The sequence below is a fragment of the Gavia stellata genome, chromosome 1 (genome assembly GCF_030936135.1).
Source record: "Gavia stellata isolate bGavSte3 chromosome 1, bGavSte3.hap2, whole genome shotgun sequence".
NCBI classification, from domain to species: domain Eukaryota; kingdom Metazoa; phylum Chordata; class Aves; order Gaviiformes; family Gaviidae; genus Gavia; species Gavia stellata.
In genome coordinates this window covers 7,794,491-7,811,946 of record NC_082594.1, presented here as the reverse complement: position 1 = coordinate 7,811,946, position 17,456 = coordinate 7,794,491, and the positions used below count along the sequence as shown (strand labels likewise).

Sequence of the window (17,456 nt, the reverse complement as noted above, 5' to 3'; positions counted from 1 at the left end):
TATTTGAGAGACAAAGCCCCACTAACACCGCACGGTGTTAGAGGCTGTGTTATAGACCCCACATGGGATTATATATAGATTGTATTAGTCTGGCTGGGGTGGAGTTAATTTTCTTCATAGTAGCTTGTATGATGCTATGCTTTGACTGAAACAATGTCGATAACACACCGGTGTTTTGGCCGTTGCTGAACAGAGCTTGCACAGCAGCAAGGCTTTCTCTCTTTCCCATTTTGCCCTTCCTCCCCCCCCCCCAGCTTCAAGTTTTCTGGGGCTGGGTAAAGGGTTGGGAGGAGATGCAGCCAGGACAACTGACCCCAACCGGCCAAAGGGATTTTCCATACCATATAACATTGTGCTCAGCAATAAAAGCTCAGGGAAAGGAGGAGGAAGGGGGTACATTCATGGTTATGGTGTTTGTCTTCCCATGTAACTGCTACACATGATGAAGCCTTGCTTTCCAGGAAATGGCTAAACATCTGCCTGCTGATGGGAAGTAGTAAATGTATTCCTTATTCTGCTTTGCCTGCACGTGCAGCTTTTGCTTTCCGTATTAAACTGTAATTACCTCTTCTTTCCTTTCTTCTATTTTCTCCTTGCCCCACAGAAAAGGGGTGTGAGAAGAGTGTTTGGCTATTGGCCAAAGTCAACCCACCACATGCTGTCCATAAACCTGCTTTTGAAAGGTTCACTGAGCCAGGAGGGGATGCACACACAAGCAAACATATATCTGGCCCAGTGACTACAGCACCTTTCTAGAGGAGGAAATACCATAAAATGGAACCAGTCCAAACTAAACTGAACTAGTCCTGGGAGCAGGAAGGAAAACACAGGTATCCCAGCCCACTTTCCCAAATATTAGGTTGGAGGAAGACGTTATTTGTCCATATGTTTGTCTGTCTCTCATTTTGGAGAATGTTCAAGCATACAAATCCTGATCAGAAAGAAATGCCTATTTGTAAAGCAAAGACACCATGTCCTATGGGGCATTATGTTGGCCTGGGCTCAGCAGATATGCTTCACCTTGACATTTCCTATTGGCTGGTCTAAATAAGTCCCTCTTTGGTAGCTCTGCTGTGTCCCATATCTAAGGGACATAACTCTTCCCATGCACCGGGTAAGAGCAAGGTGAGTAATTCAGAACTGTCTATTTTTACAACAAGCACCTTCTGTTTATTTATCTAGTTCACATTATGTGTTGGAGACTGAAACAGCCCACAGGCACTTTTCAGTCTACTGTCAATATGTCTCTTGAGTGTGTTTGGTCATTTGTCCTTTTTTTTTTTTTTTTTAAGAGAAATGAACACTAGTATAGAAGTGGTATAAAAGTGTATAAGTATTGATAGACTGTGTTATGGGAATAAATCATATTGATTGAACATCTTGTCACTAGTGTAATTGCATCTGTATTTAGGAATTCTAACACCGTAGCTGCAGAGTACCCTGGGCACAGGTCCAGAGCTGGAAATGAGAACTGGGGCTCACAACGTCCCTCTTGGTAGACCTAGAGAACACTAAGTGTTAAATGTCTCATTAACACAGAAGAAAAGCCAGACCTATTGAAAGTAAGAACAGAGCAGATGGTTCTGACATTAGGAAGGAAAACTGAGACTTAGAAATGGTAGGAAGCTTTTTAAGAAAGCTGAATGCAAATGAACAGAGAAATTTTATTTAACTTTTTCACCCTTCCCAATGGTTGAAATTCCCAACAAGGGATTTAATTCTCTTCTGCTTTACAGCAATGTCATTCCTCTAAATTGCTCTTGGCTATAATCTTTATATGTGTTCTGCACAATAATTTCTAAGTTTTATGAATTGTCAGAAACAAACAAGCTGGCCAGGACAACCCCTGTTAAACTACCTCTTCAATAGCCTTCAAGGAGACAGAACTCAGCAATATGATTGGTGTAGGTGGATAAGTAATTAGGCTTATGCATTGGTATCATAAGAAACAGATGTGGACAAAACACGACAGATGAGAGACCTGAATTAGGAGCTTTAAAAAGATAATTAAGAGTATGCAAGGAGAAAGATACTGGCTGGCTAGCTTTGTACTACTTGCTTTTCTTGCCTCCAATTATTTAAGCCTGTTACTCTCTTTATTATGTATTCACTTTGTCTTTCTTTGTGTCCTTCATCTTCAACTATAGTTGCTTTTACAGTCTAAAATGACAATGATATCAAATGCTTGTAGAAAGGCAGATCTTTTAAACTCTGATAACAACATGCATTTATTTTAGGGTAAAATTGTTTTTTCTAGAAGTCATAAAAATGAAGATACATTAATAAGAAAACATGAAGTCATCTGATTTATGCAGTTATTTATCATGAACAGCTTTCATCTACAAAAGGAATATAGACAGACAAATGAAGAGGTGCTTGCACGATTTTAATATTACAGTGTGCATCTAGATATCTTTGCAATAAACTAGGAGGGCGCATGCTGTTCTAAAAGGAAATATTCATACTTTATGTTACTGGTAAGGAGGAAAGACATAATGAAATCACAGGTTTTTTTCAAAGAAAGGCTAGTTTTAGTAAGTTACAGTTTATATGTTGAAGTCTAAACTACAAATTATGTGTACGTAATATGCTATAATTCACCTGAGTGCAATTATCATTCCTGATTTCTTTGTCTAGAAAAGAATTAACCGTGTAACTGTAAAAGACATGATTAACTGTAAGAACTTTTTATAAATTCTGTGCAATACTGAATAGAATTTCTGTGGGAAAATAAACAAATTTTATATATTATTAAAAAAATTAATACTTACATAAGGGATTGTGTCCAAGGTGTCTGTGTTGACAATTATAGGGGCAGGGCTTGCCTGAAAGGGGAAAAAAAAGAGAAAAGGTATTTAAAAATATGAAATTCATCAACATTGAAATGCCCATAATGATACTTTAAATTAAAAGCCTAAAAGCCTATCTTCCCATTGAATTCACATTGTACAACAGTGCATAACTTTGGGTACTGTTCAATCAATTAAGGATAAAGGAAAGAGATTCTCAGCCTCCAAATCAGAGCTCACTGTGGTCTTTCTTTCCAATTTCTTTAGGCTTTGGATCACATCCTGAATATATAATAACTAGCCATTCATTTTTTAGTAGAACTATAAGAAACATGATGTACTCAACTTACAGTTAGGGGACCTTGGGGGTGAGGGTTTCAGCTTCCCTTACCTTACAAGTCCACTTTTTGGTGTTTGAGCAAAACCAAGATGATCAACTGATCTTTACAGCAGATAAACCTCAACATTTTATGTTTACACTACTTATCAGTATGTACTATATATATACGCATGTATACCAGAATATTTATGTCAAAGATATATATTCTGCATGCTTCATATGAACTCAGCTGATGTTCAGTTTGAAATACAGACCCAGTTTAAAAAGATTTGTGAATCTGTAAAGCTGCCCAACCTGATCTTTAACTTCTTGATGAAACCCATATCTAGGATAGTTTCCAGCCACCTGAAATACCCTAACCTCTTCCTCTTCTCATGCTGAGGGTCAGCAGTGGTGACCCAAGGCTGAGCTCTGATTTGACCCAGCTGCATAATCTTGGCTCAGACTCTGGAAAAAACTACAGAGCTGTGAGAAAGTGTAGAGTAGAGCCACGTACCGTAAGTAAAAAGTCAGACAGGGGCAGGACTGCTGAGATGGTATTGTTAATAGCTCAAGGACTTGGGAGGAGAAGGATCAACATGCAGTCAGTGTAGTACAAAAAGTGATGGAGGGCACCCGTTGTCTGCCTGACTGATGCCTGCTCGGTCAGCAAAGACTCCTCAGGCATTGTATTGGGCTGATGAACATACTAATGCTTAGCATAGTAACACATTTGTTCTATTTATCTACATTGTGGATTAGCCAATGAACGACTGTCTGTACTTTAAAGTTGTATAGACTGCAGAGTCTCTTTGTGCATGGCAGGCATGATTACAGCACTACTGAAAACAGTGATCATATTTCTATTGTCAAATATTCACTGCAGGATTTCACAACCTAAGAAACATAACCCGAATTAAGAATGGAACATTAGTGCAGCAATTCAAATGCTTTGAGACTATCACAGTTTCTTTCCAATGTTGGTGTAGTTATTGTAAGATAATTCTGTGTTCAGAGAAATTCTATGTTACTGCACAACAGCTACTGATGATTAATACCATTATTTCTATACAACTGTGTAACCTGTGAGTAAAAAACCAAAAATGAAATGCATACAATTTAGTATGTATACATTTCATGGCATGTATCAGTTATCATAGTAAGGTACATTTTAATATTAAAATGCTTAGCATCTGAAAAGGTATTACACACCCATACCCATTTATTCCCATTGTGCCCTATAATACTGAACACTTTGGAGTGATAGATAAAAGCTGAAGGCCATTTGATTATAATTTTTTTAGCTTTAGGCATATGGAATTATTTATAACTGTATTATCACTGAAGGTTAAACAAAGGATTTCCTTTTTAGAATCATAGTTTTTACTTACATTGATATTTAGCTCCATACACTTAAAGACTGCTACCTTTGCTACAGGAAGTAAAAGATTCTTTTTTAAAGTATTCTGTTGTCTCTACCAAATTTTGCCTTTCATTGATTTTATCTTCTTTTTATTTTTACATACTGTGAGAAGGTCTAGTACCAAATATGAATGAAGTTTGCAATCTTCAGACTGAAAGCATCTTTTCACTGCATAAAAAACCAGTATCTGTTAAAATAACAAACATCTTTCAGAAGTCATTTTCCAAAGCATTCTCATAGTATCAGCAATCCCTTCTAACCCGTTGAGGAACAAAGCCTTATATCCATAGCAGATTTTCCTGAAGTAAAGCTAAAGAGATTTCTTAATCAGAAACTAGTAATTGTGGGAATACTATGAAAAATATTATTTAGGCGACTTGGAATTTCTTTTGAAAACTCAGTTACTCCTTTACTTCCTCTTACAAGCACAAGCAGAACCTGCACATCCTTCATACCATCAGTTGCTTTCAGAAGGACTTCCACAGCCTTGCTGGATCCCTGTTTCAGTGCTATACCATCCTCACTGAGAAAAGTTTTCTCTTATATCTAATCAGAATTTCCCTTAATGCAACTTGTGTCTACTGCCTCGTACTTCTCCTGTGCATCTCTGAGAGGAGTTCGGCTTTGTCTCCTCTCTAGCCACCCCTTAGATGGTTGGAGACAGCAATTAGATTCTTCCCACATCTGCCTCTTCTCCAGGCTGAACAAACTGAGCTCTCCCAGCTTTTTCTTGTATGCTCTGTGCACTGGACCAGTCACTGTTGTGTGGGCCACCATCTTGGTTATCCTTCACCCAACACACTTTGGCATATTGGGGAACCCAGAACTGGTCACAGTACACCAAATGCAGTCTCACAGGTGATGAGTAGATGTCCCTCAACGGCTGCCTAGGCTGTTATTAGCGCAGCCCAGTTTGCTATTTGCCTTCACCATTGCAAGGGCACATGGCTGACTCATGTGCAACTCTCCACTCTGCAAAGGTGCTGCTTAGCCGGACTGTGCCTGGCTGGGTCTGCTGCATGTTACTCTGTCCAGGTGCAGGAACTCCTGCCTGTTGTCATTAAACTTCCTCTCAGCCCATTTCTTATGCCTGTTGAGATCCCTCAGGACGGCAACTGTCTAATGTATCATCTGCTCTGCCTGGCGTTAGCACCAGTATCAACTCTGTAGAAACAGCACAAGTAACTTTCCATCAGTGACTGGCTTTGAATTGCTGACCGCTACCCTTTGGGTCTGGTGGTCTAGCCAGTGTCCCACTCATCTCCTAGTACATCCATCTGTTCACTGTCTCTCTCATTTGGCTACAAGACTGAGAACTGGTGCTGAAAGGCTTGCTAAAATCAAGGCACATGAGACCTACTGATTTCCCCTCATCCACAGAGCTAGTCCTCTCATCACAGAAAGCTGTGAGGTTGGCAAGGCACAATTTACCCTTCGTAAATTGATCTGACTTTTTGTAATCACCTTCCTCTCTCCTTCATGAGCCTTGACAAGGCTTCCCGGAGGCACCCACCAGGATGTTTCCATTTGTTAGCTTCCTACCTAATCCTGACCCCCAGGTTCTCGCTTGGCCACAGCAAAAGTCTGAGCATTTAAGCTGCTCCTTGAACAGTGTGATCCTTCCCTGCCTAGCCTTCCTACAGAGACTGTAAAGAATTGGCTTTCAAGGTTCATCTTTCAGGATTAATTTTAACAGAGTGCTTACTGTATTCTTTACTCATTGGAAGACTTGAACTTCAACTATAAAACTGATGACTTTCTGCTACTGAGGTATTCATCCTGATCAGACAGATGGGCATGAGAAAATTCACAGAGCAATAGTTTCAGATGGATATAGTGACTATTACCATTCACTCACAACTAATATAAATCATCAGTGCGTTTTCCTTTTCCATTCCTCCTGTTCCTATCTGTGCATGTGTATGTGTACATGCATGTATGGGACAGCAAGCCTGTGTGATGATTTGGGTTTTTTGGTTTGTTTTTGTTTTTTTTTTTTGGGGTGGTGGGGGTGGTGGGGTTTACTGGGAAAACATTTAATACAAACCTTGTGCTTCAGTTTCTCCAACATATGGTAATTTGAAGCACACTGACATCCTGAGCTACAACATTGCATTTAAGTGCAGAAAATGGAGCTGATTTTATTAGTTGTGTCCTGTTTGTAGCTCATACTTTAAAGAAAAGAAGAAGGCTTTAATCATGCAGAGTTGAGAAGACAGTTTGCAACCACTGGAGAGCGCCCTAAATATAGTGCTAGCCATGGAGTACACAATAGCATCAAAATACTCCTGTAGTGACAGCAAAGTTATTCAAGGGATAGATCAAGAAAAGATCAGTAGCAACAGGGAGTCAGAAGGGTTTTACCTTCCAGGATGATGTGTCTATATCTGTTCTGACTTAAAAACATGTCACATGCACTGATTTACCAAATTCTCAAAAAAGATAGCCAGATATCTATGTGCTTCTTATAGAGAACACTAACAAATCTATCATAGCAGTTCATCAGCTCATCAAGAATACTTCCAATTGTGCATGAATTAACAAATACACACAAAAAAATTTCTAGATTCTCTCAAGAATCTCTGCCTACCATGTCTTTGAGACAGCACTGCCTGTTATTTGTCACATTCTATATACCCACATGTATATAAACTATCTAAGTTTGAAACTGGGTGAGAAGAAGAAATGTCTTTCTGGAAGACAAAGATAATGACTTTATTCCTAGCTCTGCCCTTTGACCTGCTCTGCAGTCTTAAACAAGAGATTTAATTACTCTTTACCTAGCTTTTCCCAGCAATAAAACAACTCTAACAAAACTGGCTTAATTTGGCCAAAATTTTAAGAGACATGATGGTTGGCCAGAACTAAATAATCTATCTATATGCAAGGAGTTTTAAAATTTTACTAGTCTAATTGCCGAACTTGCAGGATGAATTCAAATCAGTAGTAATTGATTCATGAAAGAGGCAGTACTCTTTTAAGTCAGGTAGCATACAGAGGGCTCCCAGACTTTGCAATCAGATTTTAAAGATAAGAAGAGGCCTGAGTGAACCTATTGACAATTCTGCAGCTGCAAAATAAATCCAAACCAATCACCAAAAGAGTGAATTTTACTGAGTGTAGTGAAATGACTGATACTGTTTTCCCCATTCCTCACGCACTTTCCTTTCTGCCCTAATCCTTACGTATATGTTAAGTATTATATTACACTGACAATGTACCATGCGAGCTGTCAGCCTTATAACTACTGCTCCCTGCACAGACCTTTTTCCTGCCCTTGACTAGAAGCAGTGCTTTCAGCTGTGCTTTGAAGAAAAGGCATCGCACTGACAGCTGCAGTGACAGATTGGCATAGCTGGGACAAAACTTGAATAGCTTTGGGGAAAAAAAAGGAGGAAGAGGGTTTTTTTTTTCCTTCTTTTTAAAGGACTTGAGCACAACAGACTTCACTTCCACAAATATATATGAGATTGTTCTGCTTGCAGCAAGCCAGACAGTCTAGTTGCTTTTCCACCAAAAGCACAACTTAAAATCAAGATACAGTGAAAGCACTTGAAGCCAGTAGAAAGAAAACAAAAAGGGACACGGTCTAGTTCATGAACATTTACTCTGCTACCAAATTCTCTACAAGTATATGACGTGACTCATACCTCTCAGACAAGATGAGCTTTCCCTCTACCACTGGTGCTAGCATTATCCTGGTTGACTGGTTTCACTTACATCATTCACAGTTTTATATACTACCCGTATTATATTGACTTTCATTCTTTTTGGAGCATTCATAACTCCTTGTTTTAACTGTTCTTACTATGCAGTGCTGTATTCAACACCAGACCATGAAACTACTTACATATGTATATGGTAATTATTTTATAAATAACGAGCACAGCACATTACTTCTTAACCAGAAAACACTAGAACAAGTATGTGATCATTTTGAAACTATCCACCTATACAAACTGATAGCTGTGATTTTAATTTGACTCAGAACTACTCAATTGCTTGTTTTCCTGTTAAGGAATCATCATCATTATCTACATTATTACATGTAAGTAAACTCAAAATGAAGAGGTGGTGAAATTTAGAGTAATAGAACGGTGTATGTATTACCATTTAAAAAGTAAGTTGAGTTGTCAGTGGCTTATTACCATCTTTTGCAGACACCTGACTGTGTGGACTGTGTGTCAGAGCTAAGGGCTCATCTTTCCAGGTAGTCCACCCTAAATTCTAAAGCACTCTTTGGAATATTCAGTTGCAGTTTTATTTTACTTCAAAATGTTAACATTTTGTGTCTTACTAATACAGAGTGGAGCAGCCCCTATCTTTGTACATGAAGAGGGCATGCTGCGTCTCTTGGATATAACATGTCAGACTGTTTGAGGCCTTAGGAAGGTAACGCTGAATTAGTTTAAATTCATTTCTTATTTTCAAAAGTTTCCTTTCAGAACTGTGAGAAATAGATTTACACTGACACACAATGGCAGGAAAGATTAAATGATAATTTAGATGTCAAAACAGCAATTCTGTGGCATGCTATGAGGCCTCAAGATCACAGAACACACAGAACCTTCATTGTATTTACCACTGAATTAGAAACTGTAATGCTAAGAAGGAGAAGAAGTGATTTGCTTTTTATTAAACAGAAAATATAAAAGATAGGGACCCTCTCTGAACATCTAAAGGATGACTTTTCAGCAAACAATTCTACCTTTACTTAGAGACATAAAACAAAAGTCAAAAGCAGCTGTCAAGAATAGAAGAAAAATGCCTCAAGAAATCCTTGAGGCCTTTCCCTACATATATAATGCAACCTCATATAAAGCTATTTAATTTAAAGGTAAATAGTCGCTTTCAAATAAGGTGGCCTTATTTTGGGGCTTGGGGTTTTGCATTGGTTTTTACTTAATCCGTAGGAATAATTTCCTATTTAATATTGTATTGGCTGTGACATCATTTAAACATAAAAGAATTTAGACCTAAGGAAAACCTAACATTTCTGTATGGATCCACAGGTTGCCAGAGGGAATGGCAAGAAAGCACCTACTTTACAGTTGTTGAAGTTTCACCTGTACTGATATTGCTTGTTAGCAGTTTGAATTAGCAATGATTAACATGGTAACTTTTTGCCCAGTATCAGATCCAGTAAAGGACACAGAAATGTCAATGGGAAAAGCTCTATAGAGAATGAGGGATAATTATGGTACATCTGAATTTCCAGTGAAGATATTATTCAATGGAATGCTATTATCCATTAAATTTTGAGGTGATAACCTTCCTATCACAAGACAGGGTGGATCCATCTGTCTCATTCTAGGATGCCAAATGCCGTACTAAGACTCACACAAAGGTCCCATTATCACATCTCTGCTGAGTCACAAAAGAAATTGATGCAAAGTGTCTTACACCAGTGCTCTAGCTTTGAACAGAAATTTAGGCCTAAAACCTGTATTTAGAAATACCGCTTCAGCACGTGTTCATGGCCTTTTGAAAGTGAATGGGCCATAAACATTAATTTATTACCTAGATCTCTGATCTGATCTCCACTGTACTTCAGAATTTTCCCCAAAGTCTGTGTTAAATCACATCTCTTGAGAAAATAACAGATTTAACCAATCCAGGCAATGCCAGTTTCTGGTATGTTCTGAAGTCTGGATATGGAAACTTTAGAATTGAGAATAAAAGTAGAAATACATTCCATATGGTCTTTTTATAAGTGTGTTATCATCAAAACTCTGATTTCTGATATGTATACATTTCTTTCAGATTTTATATAATTCAAAACAATTTTATAAAAAGATGAAACGTTTCAAAAATTTTCCTTGACACTTCAATCAATATTAGTGGAAAGATGATACACTTCAAAAATAGAGTTATGTAGTGATGCTACTGAAAACCTATTAGTATATTAATTTATCGCACTACTCAGGAGTGTAGACTCCTTCATACATCTATATAAAAACATTTTTTCTCTTCAGCTGGATTTTAAGCTTCTACAGAAACTATCAAGGCTGACAAGTATGTGTGTACGTCTGTATATACAGACAGACACCTATATGCATACAAACATGCACATACACATGTATACACATACACTCAAACATAGCGTAAGAAAAAAACATGCACCCAGTTTTTAGGCATCCTATTTGACCCAGCTGCATGCTACAGTGCATGATTCAGCATTGATAGGAACAAAGATAGAACTCCTTGCAGAGAGAGGGAAACAAAACCAAAGCAAACCCACAGCCATTCTATCCTTCCTTTCTCTTCAAAAGCGAAGGCTGCATCGCCCACAGCACAGCTTTTTACTTTGAAAATCATGGTACACCAAGCTCACAAAGCAGTTATCCAATATCTTATTCTGTTACCTTTTTACAGCCTGAAGTACCTGCAGGTTGAGTGTAACGTTTATTCCTGCGTGGAGACTTTTATAACCAGCCTCAAAACCACAGAAACAAATGGACTGAACATTACAATGCAGATGAAGATGACAAAAAAAAAGTAAATGTAAAACTAAACGTGAAATAGGGAAATTAACAGAATTTAGTATTTAGTCAAGAGGTTTATCAGAACATAAATTCTAGAGAATGAAACACCTGCTTTCAGGAACTAATCAATTACATCGAGCACTGTATATAGCAACCCAGAGAGAACGGAATCAGTGCCAAAGAGCACTCATCTCTGCTTGGCAAGAGCAGAAGAGACCAAGACTTACTGGTGTTACAGCTAAAATTCTCCATAGAGAGGAAAGAATAAGAAATACAGAAGAAAGCATCTTTAGAGTTTTAGAAAGGTTGTCAGGTATAATAGAAGTAGCAAAATCACCATTGATCCTGTTTCAGAACTGAAGTTGCCGGGAGAAGAGCTGGGCGTTACTGTGGTCCGTAAAATGCATCAACATAACTCACTGATTCTGGCTAAGTAGGTATAGGAGCAAAGCTATTTTGCCAAATGCTTTCACATCATGAATGTATATTTAACAGTGTTTAGGAAGATCTTAAAGAATTAAACTTGATTTTGAATATCTGCAACAAACTCAAAGTCAAATTGGGCTGTGCTGGAGCAAACGGTTTTTTGATTTTTATGTCAGTAGAAGTAAACTTCTAACGTCCTCTGGAAAAGTTTTAATTGATGTCCCAGAGTGTCCCTTCATGTCCCAGAATCACTACGTGATGAATAAAATTAACAAAATAATTCCAAATATATCACTTGCCAACAGCTTGTTTCAAACCCTAAATCACTGAAGGACCATTGCACTCACAGTACTTTATGTCAAAAGGTAGGAAACGTTGGTGTAAACAGTGAAGCTATCTAGGGTTCGGGGCAAGTCAGGCGCCCTACAAGGTTTTGCCTCATGTGGCATGAAATGCATTTCTCAATGGAGATGCACTGTTACATAAATTACAACTATTTGCTATTTTACTATAGGGCTTGTCAACCATTTTTAATCTCAGGTTTCTCACTGAGGTCCTTCTGCCTGAGAGACTGGGTGCCCTGTGGATGACTTGCAGGACAGTGCATGCTAAAATTGCCACTTTTCCATAATTTTACAGATTGTAGCACCCAGCGGGAACGCCACAGGCTGCTGAGCTTAGCAAGGACTCTCCTCATGAATCCGTGTTTGACTGAAAAAAGAGAATATTCCCTTTAGGATTATGCAATTTTGTTTCGATTGATAGATGGTGGCAATACACTCATGCCATTTTCTTTTGGTTTTTAGGACCAATTTCCCTCATAGTTTAAAAATTTGCACAGAGGAAAAAAAAAAAAGTCCTATGTCTAGTCTTTGTATCTTGTTATACCTTAATCTGCTACATTCGAGTGCCCCGTTTAAGGAACACACCCTGCTGAAACATGAAGCCCGTATTATACCTGCCTTCCACCTTGTTCTGAGCACGAACAGCGAGGTTTTGGTAGTGGGGGCGCTGCAGGGGCAGCCTCTGTGAGGAGAGGTGGGGGCTGCCCCACGCCGGACACGGCCGGTTCCAGCCGGCTCCACAGCAGACCCGCCGCAGGGCACAGCTGAGCCAATCAGCGGAGCTGGTAGCACCTCTCAACCACCAATCACAGGAAGTTAGTTGCGCCTCTGGCACTGCATGGCGGAGCGGGTAACACCCTGAAGGGATGCGGCCCGTGGAGGCCCGTGCTGCAGCGGAAGAAACAAGTAAGAAGGAAGGAGCAGTGGAAGAAAAGAGAGAGAAACACTGAGCGGCAGAGAGAAACTGCCACACCCTGACCCCGACTCCGACCCCCTGTGCCACCCTCGCCTCACCGGAGGGACTGAGTGTGACCTGCGGTGGTAACTAGGGGCAGGAGAGGTGTCTGGAGTGAAGCTGAGCCTGGCAGAGAGGTTTTCCCTAAGCATTAGTTTAACTCTTTTTGTCATCTTTGTTTCTCGATACTCAACTCAATAATTAAATGTTTATGTTAACTGGCAATGAAGTTAAATTCCCTCAGTCGAGTTTGCTTTGCCTGCAATACATCTATTCTTCTGAAGTTTCAAAGTAGAACAGATATTTGTTTAGTATATTTTATTTAGTCACCCTATTTTCTGAAAAATCTACAAATCATGTATCGGAGGTGAGACTGGAACAGCAGAAGAAAGTAAAAGAACAAGGTCTTCGGTTATAAAAGAAAATGTTGACTTGAGTAGCAGAGGCAACAAAAAGAAGTGGAAGCAGTACTGTCGCCAGAAGCAAAGTTAATTTATCCTGTAAAAATAGAAACACATAAAGTAGCAACTGATTATTGTTCACAGAGGAGCTTTCCACAGAGAAGGAAAGCTACACCTTCTTCTCCCAGCATATAGTCTATTAAGATACTATTGCTGTCATCCTCTTAATTCTTAGAAATAACATTTACCAAAACATTTCAAAACACAAAATCAATGCAGTGTTGCACCACAGGTTTATAGAATAATGAAACCATGTAAAGGGACTGAACTTGAGATGAGTAGTAACAGTTCCATAAAAGCAGCTCTACGATATGTCATTGCTTAAGTAAAGAAAGTGCCTGGGGCCATTATAAGTCTGAGATGCACAAACGACATGACTGGAGGGCACAGCAAGACTGACAGTCTTTCAAAGAACTTGTACAGGACCTTAAAAATACACCTTACTCAAACCAAAATTATAAGCTCGGAAAAAATGAAGGCAATTCCTGTCATGAAATAATCAAGAGAAGAGCATGCTTGTGAACCTAACAAAATTAGATTAGGGGTGCGAATGGGTGTATCAATACTAAAAAGACAGACTTAAGAAGTTGGACTAAAAACAAAAGGAAGAAATGTCAAAAAAATCTTTGATGTTATGAATGATGCTGACAAAGACTTCATATCAGGAAAATTATACTTGCCTGCTTTTCAACAAATATTTTGCTATTTTTAACATGGGAATATTTTTCAATTTCATGCCAAGGGCAGGCAAGCAGATTTTATACACTGATACAACTGTGTGGCAAATTCAACAAACTATAGTATAATCTCCCCAGAGGAGCGGTGGAAGCCTTATTTCCTGAACCTCTTTGTATAAACTTAGACTAAGCACTAAAATGCATGCTGTCGGCAGTACTCCCTTTCTGGCAGATGGACAACAAGACCTATGAGGTCTTTCCCCATCTTTACATTTTAGCATTCTGTCATTTCTAAACAGTGTTGTTTTGGCTAGAATTGGATGCAGAAACACTGAGTACAAAATTACTATCTTAAACTGAATTAAAATAGATGGGGGCAATTTTAACAGTGACTTATCTAGCAGCAAGTAACATGGCACTTTTACTGATGAGGCAGTCACAAAAAGTAACACAAGGCACCGCTTTGAAATATGATAATTCTTAGATTACAGGGTATCTTTTAGTTACTGATTTCAAGACATATTTTCTGCTGTGCGAGACACAAAAATCTAGGATGCTGCTATTCATATACGTTAATAACAGTGACCTGGACAGGACTAAGAGAGTTCTGCGCTCTCTGGATTTACTGTGTGAATATGTATAACTAAAAGCCACTTATCCCACAATAGGAAACAACCTTCTTTGTACATAGAGACAACATTGACCTCTCACTGTCACTGTATGGAACAACGAATGTAACAATCACAGAGACATAAAACCTAAAAACTGTCAGAACTGATCTACCAAGGTTGAGAAGATGGGTTTGCAAATCAGTTAGGGGAACTTCAAATGCCACAACAACCTTTCATACATTTACATGATCCCCCAAAACACTGCAACATTAAATGGTTCATAATATCAAGGCAGTTTCTTCCTGTAATAACAACAACAACAACAATAATAATAATAATCAGCTCCTGGATGTCTGTCTCTGATACAATGGTGTTTTGTTTCTGTTTCTAATGGAAAAGCTTCAGGAAAGAACTTTCAGAAATAAGCTTTGATTACTGTTAGAAGGGAAAAGAAAACATTTCCTGACAAAGAAAGCAGTGGAAGTTAGGTGCTATACATCAGGTGCTAGGACAGAACACCTGGAAAAGGACTAAGCATAGCATTTAAGAACACAAACGGAGTTGGCTGCTTAAGGCAGGATGTAGGTAGAATATAGGCATCGGAATCAGAGTGCAGTCTTGAAAACATTCAGCTTTAGGAACTCAGATATCCTTTGCGCATGTACAGCAGTGCTTCAACCTCAAAAAACAACTCAACATCTATCTCATGCAACTGACATTCAGACACGAGGCAGCTTTTACCAAAGAACCCTTTGGACAGATCCAGTCTCCTCCTACCCTGTCTTTTTAGGCACCAATTCCACCCTCCAAATGAAACGGAAAACTTTCAACATATCCCACTCATCCAGTAAATCATGATGCCTGGCAGAAATATCATCTTTACCATTCTCAGCCTGTTGTAAATCCTGACTTTCGCCATAGGACGTCTGGGGAAAATTAACACCTAATCTGATGGTCCTTTCCAAAAGCTAACCAACTTCACAGGCAGGTGCACCAATTCTGAGTGCTAACATATAAAAACCCCACTGCAGACCTGACCCTGATACTAAATAAATGTTTGGTTGGGAGGACAAGAAATGGGAACATCGTGTGCTTCAGAGGAACGGGAGAAAAATGACATAGAAAATATTACAGCAAGAAGAACACAGAATCTGCAGGAGGCACCAGGTTTTTTAGGGCAGCCGTAACAAGGAGAAATCAAGAGACTCCAAAGTTAAAGTCAGCCCATCCTTCACATGCTACTATGTGCTTTGTGACACATTTTGAAATGTCTTCTTTGATTATAGTATAAGCTCTCTACTCATATACAAACAGGGATCCAAGCATCTTTTGTTATCAGCCCATCTGGTATTGAAGGCACTTAGTTATACTCACTTATTAGCTCAATACTGAGCTGATATAGTTAGTACCTAAATAATTCTTCGGATTGTTGATAATATACTTAACAGTTGAGATAGATGTCTCTTCTGCACAATATTAGTTTATTTTCATTTAAAGATACCCCATCAAATTTATATTTCACATGAAATAAAGATACATGGAAGAAAGCAAGATACTCTTTTCTTTCCTCTCCAGCACGCTCTGTCTGGCATACCTAACCTGGTTACCAAAACCATCATCATGCATCTGCTACTGCATATGGGGAAATAAATATTTCCAGTGCACATGACACTAATATAAGTAAAATATTTTTCAAAATATTTGAAAATAAAATATGATTAAAAGTAGTAACATATATTGATGTAAACATAGAAGAGATCAGTCAACTTAATTGTTTTATTTTATACACAATATACAATATCGTATTACTGTATGTCATTTGGTGATAAGCAGTAATACCTATATGCTCAATTTATATTTATTAAATACAGTTGATAAATACTCCATCATTTAAAAGCTTATCTCAATTATATAATTTTCTGGAAATAAGAATCATACGTATGTAGCTCTCTCTTTTCTTTATCATTAAAGCAATGATAAAATGGAAATATTGGCACTAGCTTTTAACTCCAGATATATAGAACTATGCATTTTCTCCCCAGAAATCACCAGCTTTTATTAAAAGCTGTTCTTTCCCACTCACCCATTCATCAGTAAGAAACGCATAAGACCTATGGTCAGGGGTCTGAGTTCATTCAGCTCAACAGAGAAGTTCAATTTAAGCCATTTCCCCCTGCCCCCCACCCCCAAAAAAAAGAAGCCTAAGAGCCTAACCCAAAGAATTTAAATTATAAAAACATGCCTTATTTTAGAGATATGTTAGAGTTTTCCTTACCGGGACAAAAGAATCAAATGAATCTTGTTCCTGATTCTCAATAGCTGAAATTGTTTTCAACCAGAAGAGATAGCTTGAAATATCAGACATTTCAGAATGCTTCATACTGAAAGCTGCAAGATTAGTAGGACTGAGGTGAGACAGACTTGCAAAAGGAGGACTTTGGCTGCGTTACATAAAGTTCTTAATTAGATCCTCGATACAAATTGCTATCCTAAGAATAAAAAGTTAATCAAAAAGCCTCATTGGAAGGATAGGAGGGCAAGATTAAAGCCGAGACAGCTGTTTCACTTTGGGATAATCGTGCAACTGTCTAACTAGATGGTGTTCCACTATTCAGAAGTGAAAATACATGTGTGAAAATTAAAATGTTCCCTTTGCGTTACTTAGGACTAAATTGTTCACAGCTGGTTTTCCTCAGTGGAAGTCAGGAGATCTCCCTATATTTATATGCCAATGCAGCAGGCACCTAACTCTCAGACCCCCTTAAAATCACAGCCAAAATATATTCATGAAAAGAGGGAAAAATTGAAAGGTACTGAATACAGAATTGGCATGAGAAAAAGTGTTGCAAGGACTTTTGGTGACAAGCCGTAAGAATCAACCTACAAAGATTTGTTTAATATGACTGAAGCCAAGAAAACTACCCTAACAACCACAGGATAGTGATGGATGATTTCTTCTCTCTCCC

General features: G+C 38.5%; 1 protein-coding gene across 7 annotated transcripts in view; it reads right to left on the bottom strand.

The window, feature by feature from the left end:
- Window positions 1–17,456, bottom strand: part of DLG2 (discs large MAGUK scaffold protein 2) — a 660,722-nt gene that overhangs the window by 417,237 nt on the left and 226,029 nt on the right. For all 7 annotated transcript variants that reach the window (XM_059823460.1, XM_059823481.1, XM_059823437.1 and 4 more), the window contains one exon: window positions 2,772–2,825. In XM_059823460.1, the coding sequence (XP_059679443.1) occupies window positions 2,772–2,825 (54 nt within the window). The remainder of the gene's footprint in view (window positions 1–2,771; window positions 2,826–17,456) is intronic.